This window comes from Athalia rosae, chromosome 8, assembly GCF_917208135.1.
Source record: "Athalia rosae chromosome 8, iyAthRosa1.1, whole genome shotgun sequence".
Classification (NCBI taxonomy): domain Eukaryota; kingdom Metazoa; phylum Arthropoda; class Insecta; order Hymenoptera; family Athaliidae; genus Athalia; species Athalia rosae.
This window is the reverse complement of record NC_064033.1, coordinates 242,039-264,704: the sequence shown is the minus strand read 5'-3', so window position 1 is coordinate 264,704 and position 22,666 is coordinate 242,039. Positions and strand designations below refer to the sequence as shown.

At 38.3% G+C, this 22,666-nt stretch overlaps 3 protein-coding genes across 6 annotated transcripts; 1 reads left to right on the top strand and 2 right to left on the bottom strand.

The window, feature by feature from the left end:
- The first annotated feature begins 272 nt into the window (after positions 1 to 272).
- On the top strand, positions 273 to 7,693 carry LOC105683849 (probable multidrug resistance-associated protein lethal(2)03659). The gene is made up of 15 exons (XM_020851109.2): positions 273 to 594; positions 1,384 to 1,490; positions 1,601 to 1,897; positions 2,350 to 2,783; positions 2,871 to 3,027; positions 3,175 to 3,377; positions 3,446 to 3,759; positions 3,901 to 4,115; positions 4,176 to 4,394; positions 4,465 to 4,642; positions 4,729 to 4,911; positions 5,008 to 5,467; positions 5,543 to 5,912; positions 5,995 to 6,691; positions 6,775 to 7,693. The coding sequence occupies exons 2-15, from the start codon at positions 1,414 to 1,416 to the stop codon at positions 6,919 to 6,921; spliced, it is 3,951 nt and encodes a 1,316-aa protein (XP_020706768.2). The 5' UTR covers positions 273 to 594; positions 1,384 to 1,413; the 3' UTR covers positions 6,922 to 7,693.
- LOC105683855 lies at positions 7,480 to 19,770 on the bottom strand. 4 transcript variants are annotated; one of them, XM_048659489.1, is made up of 9 exons: positions 19,692 to 19,770; positions 19,192 to 19,254; positions 18,873 to 19,006; positions 12,044 to 12,225; positions 11,233 to 11,443; positions 10,993 to 11,126; positions 10,735 to 10,899; positions 10,282 to 10,419; positions 7,480 to 10,195 (listed from the first exon to the last, which is right to left on the bottom strand). In XM_048659489.1, exons 3-9 carry the CDS (start codon positions 18,959 to 18,961, stop codon positions 9,696 to 9,698), a joined length of 1,419 nt encoding a protein of 472 aa, XP_048515446.1. In that variant the 5' UTR covers positions 18,962 to 19,006; positions 19,192 to 19,254; positions 19,692 to 19,770; the 3' UTR covers positions 7,480 to 9,695. The 4 variants fall into 4 exon arrangements, with proteins under 4 accessions (XP_048515446.1, XP_025602100.2, XP_048515445.1 ...); XM_025746315.2 differs by lacking the exons at positions 18,873 to 19,006; positions 19,192 to 19,254; positions 19,692 to 19,770 and adding exons at positions 15,530 to 15,654; positions 17,448 to 17,575; XM_048659488.1 differs by lacking the exons at positions 18,873 to 19,006; positions 19,192 to 19,254; positions 19,692 to 19,770 and adding exons at positions 15,530 to 15,654; positions 15,749 to 17,436.
- Positions 19,572 to 21,597, bottom strand: LOC105683856. The gene is made up of 6 exons (XM_012396792.3): positions 21,486 to 21,597; positions 20,932 to 21,026; positions 20,646 to 20,802; positions 20,196 to 20,387; positions 19,990 to 20,098; positions 19,572 to 19,899 (listed from the first exon to the last, which is right to left on the bottom strand). Exons 2-6 carry the CDS (start codon positions 20,996 to 20,998, stop codon positions 19,705 to 19,707), a joined length of 720 nt encoding a protein of 239 aa, XP_012252215.2. The 5' UTR covers positions 20,999 to 21,026; positions 21,486 to 21,597; the 3' UTR covers positions 19,572 to 19,704.
- Between the last annotated feature and the right edge of the window lie 1,069 nt (positions 21,598 to 22,666).

Below are 22,666 nucleotides of genomic sequence, written 5' to 3'. Positions count from 1 at the left end.
AAAAGACGAAAATATGCTATGGAACTTTTACGATAACCCTTAAGGATGAAAAAACTGCGTAATGCAATCACATGGAGGAACAGGAAGTTAGGTACTTATTTTAATGATTTAAATTTTTAATCAAATAAAGAGCAGAGCCACGACCAGACGACGCGTAGCAGCCGACAGCAAGCATGAGATCGTTGAGATTAGATACGGACGCTTTGGTTTTGACGTATGACAACATAAAGTAAATACCCAGTGAAATACCCGGTAAATACATGCCTACTTTAATCTCCTACGTTAATTATTACGTGACACCGTATCGGTTTGTTGGCCGCCGTCACGAATTATTCAACATTTGACCGCCTTGGATTAGTTCCTTAGCGTCCGTTACGCAGTGCGGTTCAAATGTATCGTGCTGTGTTTTGATTCAAAGGAATTATGATTTATTCTTGAAAAAGTTAACCCTTTATTCTTCGTCGGGACAATTAACCGGCCAGTTTTTTAAAAGAATTTCTGCTCGAGGAATTTCTTAATTTATTTTGTGTTTTTTTTATACTCATCTTCATCAGAATAGGCGTTCTTCCACGTTCTTTTTCTTCGATCTTTCAAGTGAGTATTATACATATGTGTGAGACTCAATCACTCAAAAGACTTTGTATGAGACTTGAATTGTTTATGTAAAGAAAGTAAAAACGAGAAAACGATATGATTAAATCGAAATGAACTTTTTCTCATTCTAGAGAATAATATTTTATGTGAATGAAAAGGTCTCGCTTCCTTCTGTCACCGAAAGCTTCAAGACCAATTTTATTGTAATAAATATATAAGATTAGACAAATTTGCATCATGTGTTACAGGAACATGTTAAAACTTGTTGTAGTAATTGCTATGAAATTCAAGGTATGCAAGTTTGTCTGAGATAGTAGTCTGTGCTACTGAGATTCTGCGATGACTAATTATGGCAGACTTATATAAAGTGACCGCATCAAATGCGTCAGAGATACCGATTGTCGATTGTACTTATCTTTCTGCTAGGTAATGATTGACTGCTGTGCATATCAGGTTTTTGAAATCTCAATTCAAGTAAAGCAGTAACAAATGCCTTGAGGGTTGTCTCGAACTCAATTCTAAGCTGCGAATATTTAATCTTATCTTTTACGTGCAAAATGATATGTACAATTTTGATGATCGATGTGTTATCAAAGATAATTTTCACAAGCATCTAAAATTCAGTAAAGACTATTCCTAATTACCGTTAGTTCATTCCGAAGAACTTTGTAGAGAGTTGCCTATTATACAAAAATTATTCACGTTTTTTTATTTACTTTGTCTTTTTTTGTTTTTGATGTGAGAAATGTATGGATGATGAAGTCCTCATTCTCGTTAATTATTTCACAGAGTGTTCTTTTGTGAAGCCCTAATGTCATAATGGATGGAGAGAAGCAACGAGGAAAAGTAAAGAATCCCAGGGAGTCGGCAAATATTTTCAGCGTACTAACATTTGCGTGAGTATAAAAAAAACCATGACTCAAAATCTGCAAACTGTTGAATTTTATATGCTTCTGTTGAACTCTCTCTTAATTTTTTTTTTTTTTTTTCCAAATCTTATGCTTAGTTGGATACTGCGGACTTTTTGGATTGGCTATCAGCGCGACCTTGAAGTTTCGGATCTCTACAGTCCATTGGATGAGCACACAAGCTCGATTCTTGGCAAACAGATATCATCTCAGTGGGAAAAAGAGTTAAAACGTGTAGCTGATTTTAAATCTTCAAAAAAAGGAAATGATAAGCAGATTGAGGATAATGAGAGCAAACCTGTTTTACCCAGCCTCCTAAAAGTCTTGTTGAGGTGCTTCGGAGGCAAACTTGTACTATATGGTATCATTCTCGCTGTAATGGAGATCTCACTCAAGTAGGTTTTGAAAAAGTGTCACGTTATTTTTCTCATCTTTTATCGTCATCTTCATCAAAGAAACAGAATCAAAGAATAACCTACGTGAACCTTAGGTTGCTGCAACCTCGATTTCTTGCACTCCTGCTAAGGTACTTCAAAGATATCGAAGAAGTAAATCACCATGGTCAAGATGATCGCTTTCAGTCCCCTGCCATAGTTGTATCTGGCAATATTTCCGATCCGCACATCAAAGATTACGACTACAGATTGTTAAGTCCCTTTCAGCCGTTCCTTTTTCATCTGATTTTACCTTTTAGTTTGCCCCCTCCTGAAAGAAATTTACAAAATTTACAATTCAAACCGAACGTTTTTTCAGTAGATTTAAGTTTGCATCTGAGATACCCTGTTAATTTTTCTTCATACTAAAATTTCCAATTCGTTATACCATTTGCATTCATTTTCTTGTTTAGGGTCAGCCAACCAATTTTTTTGGCTCGACTTCTTCGTTACTTCAGCAGCAGCACGCAAACGGAAATATCTAGAACAGATGCATTCCTTCTTGCTACAGGAGTCGTTTTGTGCTCTGCAATAAATATCTTAGTTTTACACCCTTACATGATGGCAATTATGCACATGGGTATGAAAATGAGGATCGCTTGTTGCACATTAATATACCGGAAGGCGTTAAAACTTTCAAAAACTGCCCTGGGCAGAACGACTATTGGCCAGGCAGTGAATCTTCTTTCAAATGACGTAAACAGGTTCGACGTAGCTGTAATTTTTTTTCATTACCTGTGGATCGGGCCCCTGGAAACGATAATCATTACATACTTTATGTACACCGAAGTTGGAATATCAGCAATCATCGGGGTCTCCGCACTTCTCATGTTTATACCTATGCAAGGTTCGACTTTCCGAATAACGATTATCATGATAATTATGCATGTATAATAATCGAGATGTAATAACAGCGGTGCAACTTTTTTTTAAGGTTCTCTTGGAAAGCGTTCATCAACTCTGCGGCTACGCACCGCGATAAGAACGGATGAAAGAGTACGGTTAACAAACGAGATAATAACAGGAATTCAGGCGATAAAAATGTACACATGGGAACAGCCGTTTGGTGACCTCGTCGAAAACGCAAGAAAGTAGGTTCCGATATCTTGGCATTTGAAAACCATGGCAATCACGGGATAATCACCATTCCTTTGAAATCACGCTGTTTTGACAAGACCAAATGACCGATTATCTGCTTTTTTCTTCTATCCATTATTCGCGATTCTAATACTTTACAGTCGGGAGATCCAGGTGATCACAGCAACATCCTACATCCGGGGTGTCATAATGTCCTTCGTTATGTTCACCACGAGGTTTTCACTTTGCATAACAATCATCGCCTACGTTTTACTTGGCGAAAATATAAATGCCGAAAAGGTTTTCATGCTTACCGCCTACTACAATATACTCCGACAGGCGATGACGGTTTTTTTTCCACAAGGTAATAACGGTAGTCTTGTTTGAACTTTAAATCTAATACCAAAGTTTCTCACAACAATTCTATCGCAGGTGTTACACAGGTTGCCGAGGCTCTTGTGTCCATCAAAAGGCTCCAGAATTTTATGCTGTACGAGGAAGTGTCGATCACCAAATCGCAAGCAGGTGGTGTCGATAAATCGTGTGATCTTGCCAATGGTTCCGTGCACATGGAAAACGGTTTTGCCAAGTGGATCGAATCTTCCGAGGAAGACACGCTGCGAGGTATAAATTTTAAGATAAATCCTGGTCAGCTAGTTGCAATCGTCGGGCAAGTCGGCTCTGGAAAATCAAGCCTCCTCCACACGATTCTACAGGAAATGCCTCTAACTTCTGGTACAATCAAGGTAAACGAGATTTCAAATATTTCTTCTTCGCAGTTTCGATCGCAGAGCAAAGGTCGAACCGAACGTCTCTTTGGGTCAAACGACAGATTGGGATGGATAGGCTAGCCCCTTACTCGTCTTATCTATTTTTTCCTCCCCCAGGCTCAAGGATCTTTGACGTATGCCAGTCAGGAACCTTGGCTCTTTGCGGGATCGGTTCGGCAAAATATACTTTTTGGCAGAAAAATGGACACTCGTAGATACGATCACGTCGTCAAAGTCTGTCAGCTCCAGACAGATTTCACGCTATTCCCCTACGGGGATAAAACTGTTGTTGGAGAACGTGGTGTCAGTTTATCGGGAGGCCAACGAGCAAGGTAAGAACTCGATTTGAAAAACAAAATCAAATGTTTCAAAATCGGTATTTCATCTTTCAGAATTAATTTAGCAAGAGCTGTATACGCAAATTCTGATATTTATCTTATGGACGACCCGCTGAGCGCTGTGGATACGCACGTGGGTAAACACATGTTCGACGAATGTATTGCTGGATTCTTGAACGGGAAAACTCGAATTCTCGTAACCCATCAGTTGCAGTATCTGAGAAACGTTGATCGAATAATCGTGCTGAAAGATGGTGCTGTCGAGGCTCAGGGGTGAATTGAGAATGTTAATTTGCAACACACGGATCAAACTGAGAGTAACCCCAGAATTTGATAATTTCAGAAACTATTCGGAGCTTCAGAGTTCCGGAATTGATCTTGGAAGACTTTTAGAATCCCAAGACGAAAGCAGAACCAGCTCTCAAGCCCCAAGCAGATCCATGTCCAGGCATTCTAGCGTCACCTCTGTCGACTCATCCAAGGGTTCGGAAGGTTTGGCACAGGACGATGTGCCTGACCAGGTAATAAATTTCAATTTCTGGGTTGAATTGTTTTTCGACAATTCTACGAATACATCAATTTTTTAACTCTTATTACTTTCCATCTGGAGGGGGAGGCGGAAATCAGAAGCGTTGGTAGCGTAGCGGGTTCGGTATATGCAGATTACTTCCGTGCTGGTGGGAGCTGGTGCATAATATCAGTGATTCTCGCGCTTTGTGTGCTGACACAATTCTTTGCCAGCGCAGGCGATTACTTCGTAGTGATTTGGGTCAACTTGGAGCAGCGTAGTGTAAGAATATTCGATATTTTTGTTTCACGTCGACAACGACAACTCAATAATCGTTGAACCAACGTTTTACATCGTCACTCGATATTTCTTCCGCAGCTTACAACGGTAGACGGTGCACCCGTTTTAAATTGGCAGAGTACTTGGTTGACCCGGGATAATTGTATCTATATATTTTCGACCTTGACGATACTGACAATTGTTGTGACGTTGATACGCTCTTTTGCATTTTTCCATGTCAGCATGAAAGCGTCAAAACGTCTGCACAACGCTATGTTCAGAGGGATAAGTCATGCAACGATGAGATTTTTCAACACAAATTCATCCGGTAGGATTTTAAACAGATTCTCAAAAGACATGGGAGCGATCGACGAGCTTCTTCCCAGTGCTCTGATCGACTGCATACAAATTGGTCTTGGACTCATCGGAGTAATCATTGTTGTTGGAATCTCAAATCCCTGGCTAATGATAATCACCGTTATTATGGCCGCTATTTTTTACTGGCTTCGTATCGTTTATCTATCAACGAGTCGTAGTGTCAAGAGATTGGAAGGAGTCAGTAAGTTTCTTGCTCTGAAAATTAATCGTCAAAACTAATCGGTAAATAGCGGAATTAACATTTTTCTCCACTCAGCCCGATCTCCCGTGTTCACTCATCTCAACGCCACGCTACAGGGGCTGACTACGATTAGGGCTTTTGAAGCTGGGACTATTTTAACAACCGAATTCGACCACCGCCAGGATTTACACTCGTCTGCCTGGTTCATGTTCATCGGTTCTTCTCGCGCTTTTGCCTTATGGCTGGACTTCATTTGCGTCGTTTGGATAGCTCTTGTGACTTACAGTTTTTTAGTTATTCCCAATCAGTCGGATTCGATGGGAGGCAACGTTGGACTCGCTATAACGCAAAGTATCGGCCTCACAGGCATGTTTCAATGGGGTATGAGGCAGAGTGCTGAATTAGAAAATCAAATGACATCCGTGGAACGAGTCTGTCAGTACAGGTAAAAATAAATTATTATGTTTTTTTTTAGACAGCAAGTGTCAATTGTCGCAACAAAATTCAAATTTACTCGCTGATTACAGTGTTGTGGACCAAGAACCTCCGTTAAAAACCACCGTGGAGAATTTACCACCAAAAGATTGGCCATCATCTGGTAAACTGGAATTCAAGGACCTCTCTATGCAGTACGGTCCGTTGGAACCACTAGTTCTCCGTAATCTGAATTTTGTAGTTGAATCGTGTGAAAAAATTGGAATAGTGGGTAGAACGGGTGCTGGAAAATCATCTTTAGTGTCTGCGTTGTTCCGTCTTGCATATTCGAAAGGCGACATAATAATCGATGATGTGCCAAGTGGTCGTTTGGGTCTTCATGACCTCCGTTCTAAAATAAGTATAATTCCTCAAGAGCCATTTTTGTTCTCTGGAACCCTACGCCGGAATCTAGATCCATTCGACGAGTATCCGGACAGCGCTTTGTGGCAGGCTCTGGAAGAAGTTGAACTGAAAGACATCGGACTCGAGTCGAACGTAGCGGAAGGTGGATCCAACCTCAGCGTTGGTCAGCGACAGCTCGTTTGTCTCGCCAGAGCAATTGTGAGAAAGAATAAAATTCTCATTCTTGACGAGGCTACAGCCAACGTCGATCCTTATACCGATGAGCTCATACAAAAAACAATTCGTGTTAAATTTGTTAACTGCACAGTATTAACGGTCGCCCATCGACTAAACACAGTCATGGATAGCGATAAAGTTCTTGTAATGGACGCTGGCACTGTAGTGGTAAGTATTTCATTCTCTTTATAAGTAACAACTAAATTAGATATAACGCCGGATAACTCTTGCATTCTCGCTTCGTTTATCAGGAATTTGACCACCCTCATATCCTGCTGCAAAAGGATAACGGATATTTGCGTAGCATGGTCGATAACACGGGTAAATCCATGGCTGCGACTTTGGCTGTTGTGGCTAAAAATCATTATAAAATCAAAATGAATGAGTCAACTGGCTGATTCCAACGTGTTTACGTAAATGCAATGCACTTGTAAGATTTCCCCCATTGATTTTATGGAATACCGGTGAGTCAAATGTTATATTTTTCTCTGTCTAATTCATTCATATTTTTGAATGATTATTAATTTTAGATGTAAGTTACATTTTTCAGTATATAGTTGGGGCTTTCAGCTCGTTTGCTCAATATGCCAAGTAAAGATTAAATATATTAACCGATATTATCGGTCAAATCGAGAATTTATAAACCTCGTCTCTTGAAAACTTAACGTTTCGCTGTATTGAAAAGGAAAAACAAAATAATAATAATAATCAGAAACTATGCGGTACCTTATTTTTTTTTTTATGAAAATATGACCAGCTAAATAAGGATAGTAGTAATATATGGTGCTGAATATTTGCGCATAAGTGAAAAAGAAAACAAAAATTATTTTGTACGTAAAAAAACTACCACTATGTAACAGTATTGCTTCTTTCACAACTACCTATGAAACGACGTGTTCATTATTTTTATGACTTGGTAATTTTATTTCAATTTTATTCCCCCGGAGTGAAAAAAATACCGGTATAATGATTAATTTATTGCATGCACAATGTTAGGTATATGATATACATATCTGTGTATTATAGACAGGATGAGAAAAAAAAATGCTCGAAATAATTTATACTACTATCGTTATGATTATTGTAAACATTATCGATCGTTAATTATTGTAATAAGTTGTGTTTAGGTACAAAAATAGAAAATAATTAATATTCATATAATGAAGATAACCAACTCATTTCTTACTTATTCATCATTTACCTTTCTGTTCCATGTCATATTTTTGTTCTTTATTCACATAACTATAAGCTATCGGACCATTCGTAATTTGTCCATTTTTTGTGGTTATGAAGATAAATGAAGAAAAAGGTAGAAATTCAAGCACCACATTTCTCATGATCTTTGTTTCTTTTTTTTCCTAGAGACGAAGGGAAGCTCATAAAGAGAGATTCTTGAATAGTTTGGTATAGTTATTCTGTATAAAATTCGACAGTAAAACTACTGTATTCAGATCTTTGTTCAACAGTTAGCTCATTTTCTTCTATCCAATGGGACGCACTGATCATAACTGTTTAATGATTCTTTTTTCTGGTAAATTCTTGACACTTTTCTTCGATTCTTTATGATCGTTCATTTCTAACGAGAAGAAAGTAAAAAAATGAAATTGTCTCGCAGGAAAATGAGCTCGGTTACTCAAAATACAACGATCAAGTTGAGTGGAGAAAAAACTCAATCGAAATCGAAGCAAAGTCATCGGTAAAGCAACAACAGCACCACCCTACCTATTCTTACTATTATTATCCTCGTTATTGATATTGTTGATATTTTTTTCTTGCCATATTTCGATTTTTATAATACTGATAGTAAAGAGACTACCATACACTTAAATATTATTCATCGTTTACATGATATCATATGTATAAAAAAAAAGTGAGAAACATTAAGTCTATTAAAATAAAGAAAAACGAAAAATACGCAATTTTCTATTCTATCCAGATATATATATTATGAGTTTAAATGGATGGAAAATATTTTTGAGCACGGGGGGACTCTTCAATTTGGAAAACCACAATAACAAAATTAATCTATCCTGACGTAGCCATAATTAGATTTAAAATTAAATTAATAGATTCAGTGAACAAACATTAACGTTCCATGGATGCCCGACGTGGATTTCAAGCGTCCGGGGTCGGATGAATTAGGCTTTGAAAATTAGCGTCGCTGCGTGTAAGAATAATAAGTTAAAAAAAAATCAAGTGAATAACAATGGCTAGTAGCTTTTAAAATAAAAATGACTTTTACAATCTGAAAACTTCATCGAGTATGAATCTGTTTTTATGTATATGTTAAATTTCGTTTTTCTCGTTTTCTAAGAGCATAGGGGCCTCCTAGCTACCTTTAGACAGCACATTGTAAGATTTGCCAGTTTTTTTTTTTTTTTTCCCCTCCTTTTTAGACTGAAGAATACTGAATATCACGAAACACTAGTGATTAATTCGAGATGTTTTCGTTTGTTTATAGTTAGTTTAGTATTAATTTTTTTTGTTCTTCAATTTTATATAAATAATACTAGAGTTTTTAATAAATAGAGAAATCATATCATTTCGGCTCTAAATTTCGAATTCAGTTTCTGTTTTTGTCAAATAATCGGTATATACAGATGAATGAACTAAAGAAAGAACAAACCAAAACTGTTCCTCCGTTGTTAAGTCAAAATTGGATCTGCATTTTTTTTTTTTTAAGTGCAGTGAAAGACTGAGTAGGGCATCTAATGCTTACGTATGGTATAAATTAGGAAAATAAACTGACAATGAGTTTCTTTCGTCCGCGAGCAAAACGAAAAAGAGGTGAAAAAAATTTGAGATACTTTAACAAATTTAATAGTCTCGGAAGCCTCTTCGAGTCTTCAATTTACTTTTTTTTTGCGATTCTTTTTTGCCCAATACGTCATTTATGATATCATGGGGAAGTAGTGATATATTTACAGATGTAGGGAGAAAAAATCAAAAGAAGCTCGCGAAAAACCAAAGAGCATCGAATGCGTTAAACTTTTGCTTTTTGATAAAAAGTGAAGTTTATTGCGATTCTCCCAACACTAATAATTACTTTATGCACTTTCCTTTTGTTTTATCAACTATTTAAGGCGCTGCTAACTATTTACCGCCCGTTATAAAATATGTAGTTTACTCCGAAATTCTGCTCATATCCTTGTTACCGTTACCTCATTTCATATCAAACAAGAACTTCGAGGCTTTCTCTCAATCGAGCTTTCGGTTCATTTCCATTTTTTGGCTGAACAATCATCGCCAAAGATTGTTGCGCCCTTCTGCTACCTGGCCTGACAGGTGGTAGAGCCAAACGAAGCTTGTACCAAAATTTGTGCGCCTCGTTGTTATTATTATTAATATTATTATGATTGTTACCTTTCACTTTGGTGATACCGATCGTCGAATTTGAATTATCTTTGCTCCCATACCACCTTAGAATTTTCAATCGGTCGATGTTAATTTCTTCTTCGCCGTATCGAACTGGTTTTGGAAGCGAAGCACTGAATGGTAGCTCTATCAAAGGTACTGCAATTACACGATTGCTCGGAAGATCTAACAAGGCCAACTGATTTAACGCTGATTTCAGAACGCCTTCACTCCACGAACCACCTCGCATTGAGGATTGACTTAATAAAACTATAACTCGACGAGCTGTTTTGCTGCGAGGACCGATCTCCAAAGACCCTGAAAGTAGTTTTGAGAAATTTTTTTCTACTCTGACAAGTTATTCTGTAAGATTTTTCATTGATTATTGCAAGATTAATACATACAATTGTTGCTAAGCTGCGATAGTTCAAGCGATCCGCATTTGTAGCAATGTCTAGATTCCAATGTTGGAATTATCACTCCAAGTGCGAGGCTCGAATCTTTCTCATGGTAACAAACCAATGCGTCACATTCCTTGCCGTCTGTCAAGAATTAAAATTGAATTAAAAAGATTAATAACAAGAAGAAGGGATATAATATAGCCACCTGACCAACAATAAGTTGACGACGATCGTCTGTCTTTCAACATACGAAATTCCGATCTCGTTGAATTGTCTTTGGCGAACAATGAACTACGTCTACAGTAACTCTTTCTTCATTTCAAATGAAATTCTCCGACGTGTATTTTTCCGAGATATGAAGCTTTATTGCCTGTCTGCGTATTTTGCTCACGTGTTTTACTTGCGTGAATGAAATACAATTAAAATGAATAAATAATAAGAGCCACAATAACTCACCATTGTCTTCTGTACTCGCAAATCTGTCTCTTAGAAATACGGCAAAAGGTAATGAACAGCGCAAATAGAACCCTACTATCGACAGGGTAATCACAATCACAAGAGCTGATAATAAAAGAACCTTTTCCCAAGATCCGTCTTGCAGTCTTTTCCTAACTTGAGGATCTGCGAAATGAAGATGACAAGGTATCGGTTGTAAGCAGAACAAATCCTAGGATAATGAAACTTTTATTTAACGGACAACTTGTATTTTTTCACCTTGTTTCGATATGTGGACTGTCATTGGTACGAGTTGATTGAAACTATTACTGACTTCACACCTGTATTCTCCGTAATCCTCGACTCTCACATCTTTGACCTCAAGATAAGCGCCAACGATTTGATCATCCTCCCTTGAAGAATTTTGAAATGGAAACAGAGCAACGTAAAAAATAGAGTCAATGACTTCACCGATACATAGTTAATTAATTGAAATTTGGTCCCTCTATTTCGACTAACCTGGAGACTTTGTTTTGAGAAACCCTGCCTTTAGGGGGTACGGAATCATTGCTTCCAATTTTTGACCACACCGCAAAGTTTTGAGCATCGGGAAGATTGACATGTCCGACGTAAGCTTCGCAGAATAATCGGACCGAAACTCCTAGAGGAACATCTTGATCCTCGGGTGTATATGTCGGCAAAGGTTTTCCGGTATACACCGAAACTTTTTCTAAAACATGTGAAATACCGCAATATTATCAAAGAAAAGTATTTAGGTACGATTTGCTTATAAATAAAATTGTTTTGGCATTAGGAACGACTGAAAAAGTGTTAACAACTGATATTCGATGTCTGAGAAGGATGTGACGCCACAGATGGTATAAGCAAAAGGATGATACCTAATGAGGAATACCCCGCCCTGTTGACTATTCAAGAACCCATCTCTCGGCACATCTTTATTTCGATATATCGTTTGACCGTCTCTATTTTTTACAAAGCTCGCCATAGGCGAAATGATGTATCTAAATATTTGCAATAATTCAGTCATTATTCCAACGGACTTCATCAATATCCAACTGCACCTAGCTTGTACATAACGAACGACTCTACATCAGCATTTCTTCTTGGTAAGAGATAAGAAAGCTTCTCCAATTTCTTAGTGCGGTTCAATTCTTTGTATTACAATATCCGACACACCTAATCACGTTACATTAGTTTCAAAGAATAATGCAACAAAGAACAACAGAGTGATTATTTCTACAATATTTGCCAGGCAATAAGATATCCGTTTAGATATTTCGAAATGAATAATAGAATTTTAAAGATTCACCGATGACGTTGAGTGTGATGTGCCCTGTGAGCGTGTCGGTGTCATTACGTGCTCGACATGAATATCGACCAGCATCGGAGGCTCTCGCTACCTGGGTGTAAATTGTCTGATTCGCACTTTCCGGGTAAAGAATAAAATGGCTTGCACTACCCGGCCAGGGATATGCCTTGTTGTCTTTGTACCTTCAACAAAGCAAAAGAAAATATTTGAACAAAATATAGACGATCAAGTAACAAATGCCAGAATAGAAGACCAAGTTTCATCGGTTCGACAGTCGCAGCGATTGTTCAGCATTGCAGGATCCCGTGATCAATTTTCAAATTCTCTCGTGCAAGTATAGTGAGATTTACAGATTCTCGATTCCCGCATTCTCCCATGGTTTCCATTATGATATAATAAATTTAAATACGATAAATTCAAATTGTACACATTTACACTCCATGCCACGACGAGGACGCTGCTTTCGATTTGATCCGCACTGTTAACCCTTTTTCAATTCGTTTTACTTCATGTTTCTTCAATAATTATACAGAGTATAATGGACTGGAGCTATAGCTGTATAGATATACCCATAATACCGAGAATTCATGTCACAAAAGATTAGATAATGATCGTGAAATTGATTCATGGAAGCGAATCAAAACTTTTTCCCGGGTCCCGGGGGGACTCGCTTCGCGCCTTTGCACCGTGCGCGGACCGTGGCGTGTGGAGTATACATATCGACATCAAACGACAAAAAATAAGCAACACGAAAAAGCAAAAGCCACCACATCGATCTGACAATTCAAATTCTGCGATCTACTCTGCTGACGATGCAGAAAAAAGTGACTAATTTTTCTTCGTACACCTTTTTTCCTTCGTTCTCCCTACTCCTTTTCGTTCTGTCGTGAAAGGTGCAACAAAATAAATAATTCTGAGCTTGGCCCGAAGTTATAGGAAGGCACGATAACATTTTGAGAAATTAGAGGGAATCGTTAAGAAGATGTGCATTTTACAGTCTATTACCGAACGTTAATTACTTTATAACTAATTGAGCACTTTGAACCGATTTTCTGATAACAAGTGGATCGATTAGCTTTATCCAGATCACTATACACGATGTCTGACGTTTGGTTTTTTTTTTTTTTTTTAGGAACGAATCGTTGGAAACCATTATACGTCATAATAATTAAAAATTTTCATGTATTATTCTGGGCTTCTGGATTTTATTTTCAACGACGAACGGAGAACCTAAAACGTAATAGAAAATGAGAAGAGTAAGCATGCGGCACAAGTTGAGAGTCGTACGAATTGTTCTTCCAATTTCGTGAATTTTTTACTAGTTTTGTTTTCGCCTTTACCGCAACGATCATCTCCACGGTTCGAACGTAATTCAGCACATAAAAGGTGACATACACATTTCTTATTATTGGAAATTCGGCGGTGCGGTAAAGTTGGCGATGGGATGATCTCCCTATACCTGCCGTAACTAAATGCATAGCCCAGTAAAGTTGTATATTATTATACCTTGATAGAGTATACGTTTTATACACAAGCCACAAAGCCGTTTATTTTCTGCCTGACTTTTCTTCCATCCTTTATTCACCTACACCACGATAAATATACTACTCCCCTCCTACGTTTCCTTTGCACCACAATTTTCAACTCTCGACATGCCTTTTATATCGTGTGAATAGAATACCTCTAGCCGACAATGAGTTCTGTAAATAAGGATAAAAGAAGAAAGAAGAATGAGAACCACATACTCCTGTACGGTTAAAAGATTCCAGAAACACGTCCTTTTTTTCTTTCTAAATTCTATTATTCATTAAGACAATTCTTCCCCCTATCAGCTCTAACGATAAAAAGTCACAAGTCATTCAATAGCATCCGTAACGGAGATTCTTTCGGAATTGGAACGACAAGAAAGAAGTGTAGATGGATAAACGAAGGAATTGAGTTTACCTTCAACGATGAAATATGTTTTATATTCAACAACCGTGTCTGTGCAATAAGAAAGTGAAAAAAGATTGTACAAATATATCGTATATCCTGCAGGGAATCGGTATAGAAAAAAATAGATTCGTTAGAAGCGATAAAGAAGAACAGCAATAACGAGGTGTCGAGACCCACCTGGTCGTTGCTGTCGCTCCTGCTGTTGTTGCAGCTCGTTACAGGTATAAGAATTCAGGTATAAGTTCACGATCCAACTCCAAAGTACAGGTATATACATATACGGTGGCGCGGGAACCAATTTGGAGGGACAGAACCGAACCTTGAAATTTTCGCTCCCTACTCGCTCTCTCAACTCTTCTTACGTTCATACGAGATAGTGAAGTAGTATGTTACACATCGATAAGGACAAAATTCCCTTTTCGGTCTTCTTTACTCTTTTTCTTTCTCAGTATCTGTAATTATATTTTTGTCCTCTTCCAGCTGCCAGGATGCACGGTACAACGCAACGTCTATGCCTAGTTATACAAATTGAATATCGGTGTGCGGAGATCAAGTTTTTCCGTGCATCAGGGATGACGAGACCGACGTAGGGAAATGAGATGAACGTATCGTATCAGCGTAGAAGCTCAATTTTACCATTTTCCGTTATCAAATTTGCCAATTCCAACGATGCGAAAGAATGGCGATATGAGACCACCGAAAGATGATGACGTAGTTTTCGGTATGGACAAAATCGACCCAACCCGGTATTTTACAATTCCATTATATCCAAAGAGTTCTGGACAGCAGACTGCAGGCTGCACCGGGCAGGTACAAAAGAGAATAGAGAGAGAAAGAGGGAACTGAAGAGAATAAAAAGACAAAGAGAGAAGTAAAGGTGGGTGTCGGGATCTACAGGCATGCCTATGTGTTATAATACAGGTATGACGATACAACGCACTCTCACTGATCCGTTTCTCTGTCCTTTTCTTTGCTTTTTTCCACTCCGTCTGTACTTACAGGAAACGGCGTGCGGCTCTTACATCCGGTAAAACGATTCTGCGGAGCCAACGTAGTATCTATCAACTAAATGCATCAAAACCCACTCATTGTCGGGCGTTATTTCTAAATCCGTTTTTTCGTTCGACCGACTGCTCGACGACCACCTGTCTTGTATTTGCAGCCGTTGCATCGTCTCTTTCCATCGCACAAAGAAAGACGCCTCATAGCTTCTGCACGATCGTTAAATTTCAATTAGAAAATGCTCTATCCATTTTAAGTCTTGTCGTTGTCAATATTATTACCGCCACTGCTACTGCTCTAATATCTATCCAAATAATGCAGATATTACGATTATTTTTGCACAAATTCAACCGATCGATTCGTTTTAATACGAGGGTCATAATTGTCCAGCTTGTGAATAAACTACGGAAATCGTATTCGTTATTCCCAACTATCGTACGTACAAACAATTTTCAACAAATGTGAAATTCTTGTACAACGGCAGGTACGGTTGAATCAGCGGATCGGTCAACAGAGCAGAGAGCAGGAAACTGCTTCGCAAAAACTCACCTTATGCCTGTCTCTGAGATCCGAGGGGACGACGTGGTGAACGGATCAGACCGGTCGACGCGTCGTTTGCTCTGTCTCTGTTTCCTTTCTTTCGCCTCGCATGATCCCTCTTTTGCTTTCTCCTCCTTGCAATGGGAGGTCGCGATGGCGTACAAATAAAAAAATACGATAAGAAAATTGTCGTGAAAAAGTGAAGAGAAAAAAAAGACCGTTACGTACACGGAGGAATACCGAACATGTGCGTAAGTACAGACGATAGTTTTGAGTTCGTTTTGAAATAATATTGTCATTGACGAGTGCAGTCTGCATAACGACGCGACGCCTCTCGAATTTCCGTACGATGTAATATGATGACTTTATTCTTTCCCTTTTCCTTCATCCTTTCTACTTCTTATAATATATGTTTTTGCTTTTCATTCCTTGAGGTATGGATGTGTGCCGAACATTTCGACGAAAAAAGGTACGGTTCAGTTTGGTTCTCCATAGCCTGCATATCTTGAAAAGTATAGGTTTCTCGTCCGCCTTTTCTTCTTTCTTCTCTCTAGTCTCCGAGCTTCGGAGCAACGTCGGCATTACCCACATTCTCCCCGTATCCGTTCGCCGATGCATTTTGTCAGACAATAAAAGGGTGGCCGAAGGCGAAAAACAAGCATACGATAACATTGTGTATTTTATACATATAAAACGAAATACCTAGAGAAAGGTGGCTAAAGAAAGAAAACCAAATAGAATCTTTCGGAAGAGAGAAGGGCTAATGCACGATGAAATGATCGCGATACGGCAGAGAAAAAGGAGAAAGAAGAAAAGAAGGTGGAGGTTAATAAGTACTAGGTGGAGGAGAACGAAGCCCCAAATTTTCTCCCCCGAAACTGATCTTCGAACGAACAAAACCGTCTCAGCGATACTCTCGATGCCTCGATTTTTAGACCGTTGAAAAAATAAGAAAACAATAAGTGAAAAGAGAAGGAAACTTCGAAATACATATAATACAAGGTGGACCGAAAAAATCAAAAATCAACCCATTTCGAAACGCAAACGAAAGCGTCATCTTTGCGTCGAAAAAATATTATTTTATAAAAGGAGCACGTGTGCGAGTGTTATATTGTATGTATAAATGTCCAATAACGGTGTCATAAAATTCGTGAAATGTAACAAGAGAGGTTACCGGGTGGCGTTCGCCGCGTGAAGGTCGAAAAGGTGAAATTTAATTTTCCACTCTACGTTTTTGACAGACGTTGGTGTACTTTGACATTTCTTTTTGGTCCGATTGATCAAAAGGAAAAACAAAATAGGAAGGTCCTTGCTCCTGAACTCAGAAATTCCTGTACCATCAAGATCCTTCTGTCCCTTCTTACTATCATCATTTCATTGAATTTGACATTTCACCGGACTCGCAATGTTTCTTTCTTGAATTACCTTGCGTCATCACGGTTCGTCCCCGTAATTCCTTGTCGATGACGTAGGTACATTGCACACGCAATGTAACACATACTATGTCCACGTATACCTGTTTGCCTGGGTTTTCCTACCTACCAGTTGCGCAGAAACGTGATAACAATAACAATAACAATGATGGTAGCAAGATTAATAATAACAATAACAAGATGCCGGCGATGAAACGGAGAATGACTCATGATCCGTAAACGGTGGGAAAAGAATTTGGAAAAAAAAAAACAAAATGGAAATAATGGAAGAGAGGTGAATGAAGTCTGAAAACTGGAAGGTCCCGAGGATTTAAATCAACCGATACCTGGGAAACAACGTTACGGAATCATGTTGCCAATAATGTCGATATTCGCGAATGAACGGACAATCGAATAAAATTGATAAAGACTATGGAGGGCGAAAGAGATTAATTGATGAAAAATATAGTAGAATAATAATAGCAATAATAACAACAATCGATGTAATCGCTCACCATTCTATGCTCCTGTAACCCCTGAAGCAACAATGAATGGCCTTGAAAGCACCAACACTTGCGTATTCGGTTAGAACGTTTTCCTTGGTAAATCCTAATCCTTCGGGAAGCTCATCGAATTTATTAAGGGAACAATAATCCTTCAAATCGTCGGCACCGGGACTCGGCCGCTGTTGAAATGATGAAGATGAAACCGGATCTGAGGGTGTATTCGTTGACGGAGATGTCGAGATAACACCCAAAGATAATTGCGATACAGCGAGCAAACAGATAAGAAACGACTTATTTTCCATTGTTCAAGTCAATCGATTGGGGATGTTAATTGTTGTATATTCGGTATCAATAGTTTTGGTAAAAAATTCTTGTTCTCCCTTGACTTTTGAACGCTCGGAAGTTTACATCTTTGGTCACGCGTTGAATCGTTTTGGACACTTCTTCCGATTGACTTTTGAATTCGACGAGTTATTTTATAGAGTTTCTTTACTCCCTGTATTCTCCATTTACTTCCTCCTTCTGGAAAATTCCAACCCTGGTTTTTACCGAGAAAAATTGAGAAAATAAGACCGGCTTGTCGTCATGTATCTAATTGGTAAGACAATCAGCGAGATTTAATCTCAACGGTTCCCACGGAAAACGGTGGTGTGTAGGTTAGCTTTCTCGCTTAGCTCGCCTTTTTTTTCTTCTTCCTCCTTTGTTGTATTCACGTCACTTCTCACTTCACGTTTGTTCTTCTCCCGACTATGTTTTATTACAATACTCGACAGGAACACTACTCCTGGAGAAAGGGTAGATTTTTTTTCTGTCTCTCCTTTTTCCTTGTTCGTCGTAAACGATGTTTCAATTTTTTCTTTACGAAAAGATCAGACGAAGGCCAACAAAGGTGACTCGAATGGAATCAATCTGTAGGTATCGAACGTGTATGATGTAAAAAAAAGTTGTTCCCCTGTAAAATATTCGGGGAAAGTGGAGTTTTCGCACCGTATAAAGTAAGACAGGTCGATGCAGAAAAATCTAGCTTCACACAAGCGCACGCACCAAAAGAAAATACACAATATTTATACATAGAGAACTTGAATTCGGGCTAAAATGAGAAACAGTTCCGTTAATGCTCAGGGTGAGCAGCTTTCAGCGATTTTCCTCGGTCGGGTTTTAATTCTTTTTCACGTTTTATCTATTCATTACCTCTGCCAAACTTCAGCCTGATATTTACGTTTATTTATTTTTACACCGATCAAGGATCGATGACGTCATGAGGGTGTTTTTATGTTCGGAAGTATTTTTTCACGTCGCTCTGACACGAAAATAACTTGAGCGACACGTCACCTCGAGCTACCTCACGGTTGGAAAGCCGGTGTCGTACTGGAGGCCGAAGTGCGTCATGCTGCGCTGTCGAATACGGAATGTAAAATTATTTCAATTTCTTACCACGCAATCGCACTGGAGCCGACGAAGAACCGACTTAAGGCGTGGTTCGTGGTTGAAACGCGCATCGAATCAACGACGCCGAACGCCATAGTTGTTATGTCCCGCGGGAAACTTCGAACCGGTGAAAGATCGCGCTATAGGATGAAAACGTTATGAGAAAACGAGTTTATAAGTTGGTTGGTTTTCACGCATGAACTTTATACGTTTCTTTTCCTCTGCTAATTTTGGAGAAGTGAAAACCACCACAATCAATTGGTATTCACAAACACCGCCATATTGGGGGAGAATTTCAAAGGGCGGAAGATTTTTTACAACGCACCGCGGTTCAAGTCTGATCCGAACGCTGCTGTCATCTTACGGGGTTGAGATCAAACGACGGGACCTGCAGGGGTTGGAAAAACGAGATTTTTTTTGAATGCAAATAAAAAACGACAATATTTTGAAACACTCTATTTTCGGTATGTTTTGTACGTTTCCCAAATTCAAGCATAGGTTACGGTGCCTTTTTGATTCGGCGAGCAATAATTTTTATTGTTGTTATATTTCATTGAAAATTGAAAAATTGAAAAACAAACGGAGAGGCCCCAATCAGGAAGAAGAATGAAAGTCTCGCAGTGGAGACATTTCTCTGGGAGTTGGAAATTTCAGCAAATGACAGAAATTTTGAAATGCTTCGAATGACAATTCAAAGACCGAATATAGAGTGAAAAATGCTCTAATTTTTTTTATTGTTTTCATTAGTATCGTTATAACAATTCGCTAAACTTCGATTAAATTGGCGTTGAAACGAAATGCATGTTTGTTTTCAAATGTTAATACCTCCAGATGTCAATCAGTTTAGCATAGCGAGGAGTTCAGCCAATGTCATTGTTCCCAAATACTTGTCAGCTGTTGTTTTGATCAGGTCATTGAGTTTACCCGTGATCAAGCTCTGATAATCGACCATCAAATCGGGAATAGCGTCGCTAATTACTGCCGAAATCAGTGACGAAACATCATCAGAATTCAAAATTCCGGTGACGTCAACCTGGTAATTAAATAAAACGAGAATAAATAAATTAATAAACAAGAAATCAATAAATAATTGGCACCACATGAAAATTTTCGTGCAACCCACCTTGAGGCCACCCACAGCGACAGAGGTGTCAACTGACTTCACGTAAAGATATTGATTCTTGGAAGATAGTCGGACGGTTCCTGAGAATGCGATATTTTTCACCGCCGCGCTGTTTCGACAAAAAATGCAAGAAATTTCTTGATCGAAATTACTGTCATTGTTTAACCGATGATTGAATGAACACCTAATTTATGCAAGAAACTTACAAGAAATCTCCGTCACCGTATAGCGGTATAAAGTTAGCGATCCGACCATTTCCCGCGTAGCGGCCGCCAAGGGTGAGGTCCGGCCATGCGAATGAGAATGTGAATTTAACGCCGATAATGGAGAACGTCAATTGGTTTATTTCGAAATCGGTAAGACTATTGATGACAAGGTCCGTTACGTTGACGTCGAATCTACGAAATATACCAAAATTGTTATTGCTACAAGCTGAGGAACAAATAAAATTAGCTCGTTCAATTTACGGAATCGTTTCGAAGGGTTGTGTTCTTTTCTTACATAAACGTAAGTACACAAAGTATACTACGCGAGAAATAGAAACTGATAACAAAAATTTTCAATCCTTATGACGGCCTTCGGTAAAAAATTTCTTGGTTCCTCCTAAAAGTAACGCCTCGAAGAAAGTGCGCAAGAAAGAGAAAAAAGAATCTCACGATGCAAAATCTTTGTCGAGCGAGAGCTGCAGTCCATCGACTACAAGGGGATTCAAACAGGGAATTCCTTTTTCCGCGTCTCCTGTTTTCAAAGTCTCCCTTAATTTTTCCACCAGTGCAACGAGTTTATCATTTATCGATGCTCGGGTCGATCTTTCTGTAAAATGCAGAGTGAAAAACAGTTTTAATAAATACCGAAAACCCATGAAAAACCTAACAAAGTTTTTACAAAACTTTCGAGTCCATTTTTTTTAAAATCTTTTATACACTTATTGTTAGTTCTCACCTCCAGGCCATTCGCTCTGCGCCGCTGATGCGAGGACGAGAAAAACCGTAAGCGCTAAGAGTTTCATCTTTGCTTTTCCTATTTTTTTTCTTCAGCTGTAAGAATAAGAGATATAAAAATTATGACCGTATTACAATAATATATTACGTCGTTATCTCATTGCATAAACAAGGCGATTCATTTTATCTGTACTTCTATCTAATTGGGAATAATTGATAGCCTGTAATCTGCGTAGTGATTCGATTTGTTTCTTTGTCTTCTTTGTCGGGTTTTGAAACTGCAGGAGAAAATGAAAAAATTGACAGAAAAACCATAATATCGACAAAGATGACAATATGACAATAGTAATGGGAGATACTTTTCTCCCGGATTAATTGTTTTCATTACCTACTTGTTCATTCAAACCAATTTTTTTAGTGTTTTTTCGAATGGAAACAATATATCAGCACGATACAAAAGACAAAAATAAAATACCATATAAAATAAAAAAATGATGCTAATTATCAAGTGATAATTAATATTGTTATGTAAAAACTTATTCCGAATATACTAACGCGTTCGATTCAGCGTCGACGTCCGTATTAAATCTTTGCCTTCGAAGGTAGACCGAGATTGGAGAGGATTAACGAGTTAAAATTTTCGGTTCTCAACTGTAACGACCTGCGGGATGGATACGCGTATATATAGACGTTGATGGTCGCGCGATAATCACGCACCCGATGAAAGATACAAATCTATTTTTTTCGGTTTGATTTAAACCCCCCCCCCCCAGTTGTAAATCACCACCCGGCATGGCTTATCGTCATCGTCATCGTCATCGTCATGGCGTCGTGGTGAAAAAAAATATGCGAACAGCCGATACTTTTCTGCACTTCGTTACAAGCTGCACAGAGATATTTTATAATGCAATCCTTCAACAATTCAATAATATACGTCACATGCGCACGTGCGAAAAATCATTATTTTACAACGATCAATAGTTTTATCGAATTTTGGAAATAAACGAATGAATGAGTAAATATGTAGATGAACAAAAAGATAAAGAAATCAACCAAGAAAACGAATCATTTGAAAAAAAGCACATTAAAAATCGACATCCAAATGGTACGTATACACCTCTAACAATGTACACAGCGTTTACAAATACACATTAATACTTGTTGACTTTTTCTATTTGTTAATTTATAAAAAACGAACAAAGATAACATGAAATCAAAAAATCTCGCAATCTTTGTCAGAATATGCCTATAGCATGCCGTGTTGTAATCGTGCTGGTAGGTAATCTGTATAATCAAAACTTAAGAAATATAAAAAAAAAAACAACTGGACGACGGGGTCGTTGAAAAAATAATAATAACACGGTTGCATTCACATCTGTTGCGATATAAACCTGGGCCATGAATGATAAAAATGATAAGAATAACTCGTTCGTCCGATAACCGGTGAATCGAAAGACAAAACCAATTGAGTAAAAAAAATTGGAGTTGTGATTTCGGCAGAAAGTCACACGAATAGGTGTGCAGTCGTCGTCGATTAGTAAAAATAAAAGGGAAATCAAGTTCCCCCGGCGATCGTGAAGCTGACATTTCCACGATTGCGATGACGATGATTACGATAGTGATAATAATAATATTAATATTAATAATTATAGTGGGCGTGACGGGAATTGAATTCTTTTCAAAAATGAATGCCAACTCAAAGATTAGGACGTCATATGATGGATTCTTACGTCCTC

Bases quoted from the DNA above. Each gene is read 5' to 3' on its own strand.
- LOC105683849 (XM_020851109.2), top strand. From the start codon at position 1,414: ATGGATGGAGAGAAGCAACGAGGAAAAGTAAAGAATCCCAGGGAGTCG. The intron at 3,378-3,445 runs GTAATAACGGTA...ATTCTATCGCAG, and splicing joins GACGGTTTTTTTTCCACAAG to GTGTTACACAGGTTGCCGAG. The intron at 4,116-4,175 runs GTAAGAACTCGA...TTCATCTTTCAG, and splicing joins TCGGGAGGCCAACGAGCAAG to AATTAATTTAGCAAGAGCTG.
- LOC105683855 (XM_012396789.3), bottom strand. From the start codon at position 17,740: ATGGAAAATAAGTCGTTTCTTATCTGTTTGCTCGCTGTATCGCAATTA. The intron at 12,226-17,447 runs GTGAGCGATTAC...GCTTTGTTGAAG, and splicing joins GGTTACAGGAGCATAGAATG to GTACAAAGACAACAAGGCAT. The intron at 11,444-12,043 runs GTGAATCTTTAA...CACATGTTTTAG, and splicing joins CATCACACTCAACGTCATCG to AAAAAGTTTCGGTGTATACC.
- LOC105683856 (XM_012396792.3), bottom strand. From the start codon at position 20,998: ATGAAACTCTTAGCGCTTACGGTTTTTCTCGTCCTCGCATCAGCGGCG. The intron at 20,803-20,931 runs GTGAGAACTAAC...TGCATTTTACAG, and splicing joins GCAGAGCGAATGGCCTGGAG to AAAGATCGACCCGAGCATCG. The intron at 20,099-20,195 runs GTAAGTTTCTTG...TTGTCGAAACAG, and splicing joins TACGGTGACGGAGATTTCTT to CGCGGCGGTGAAAAATATCG.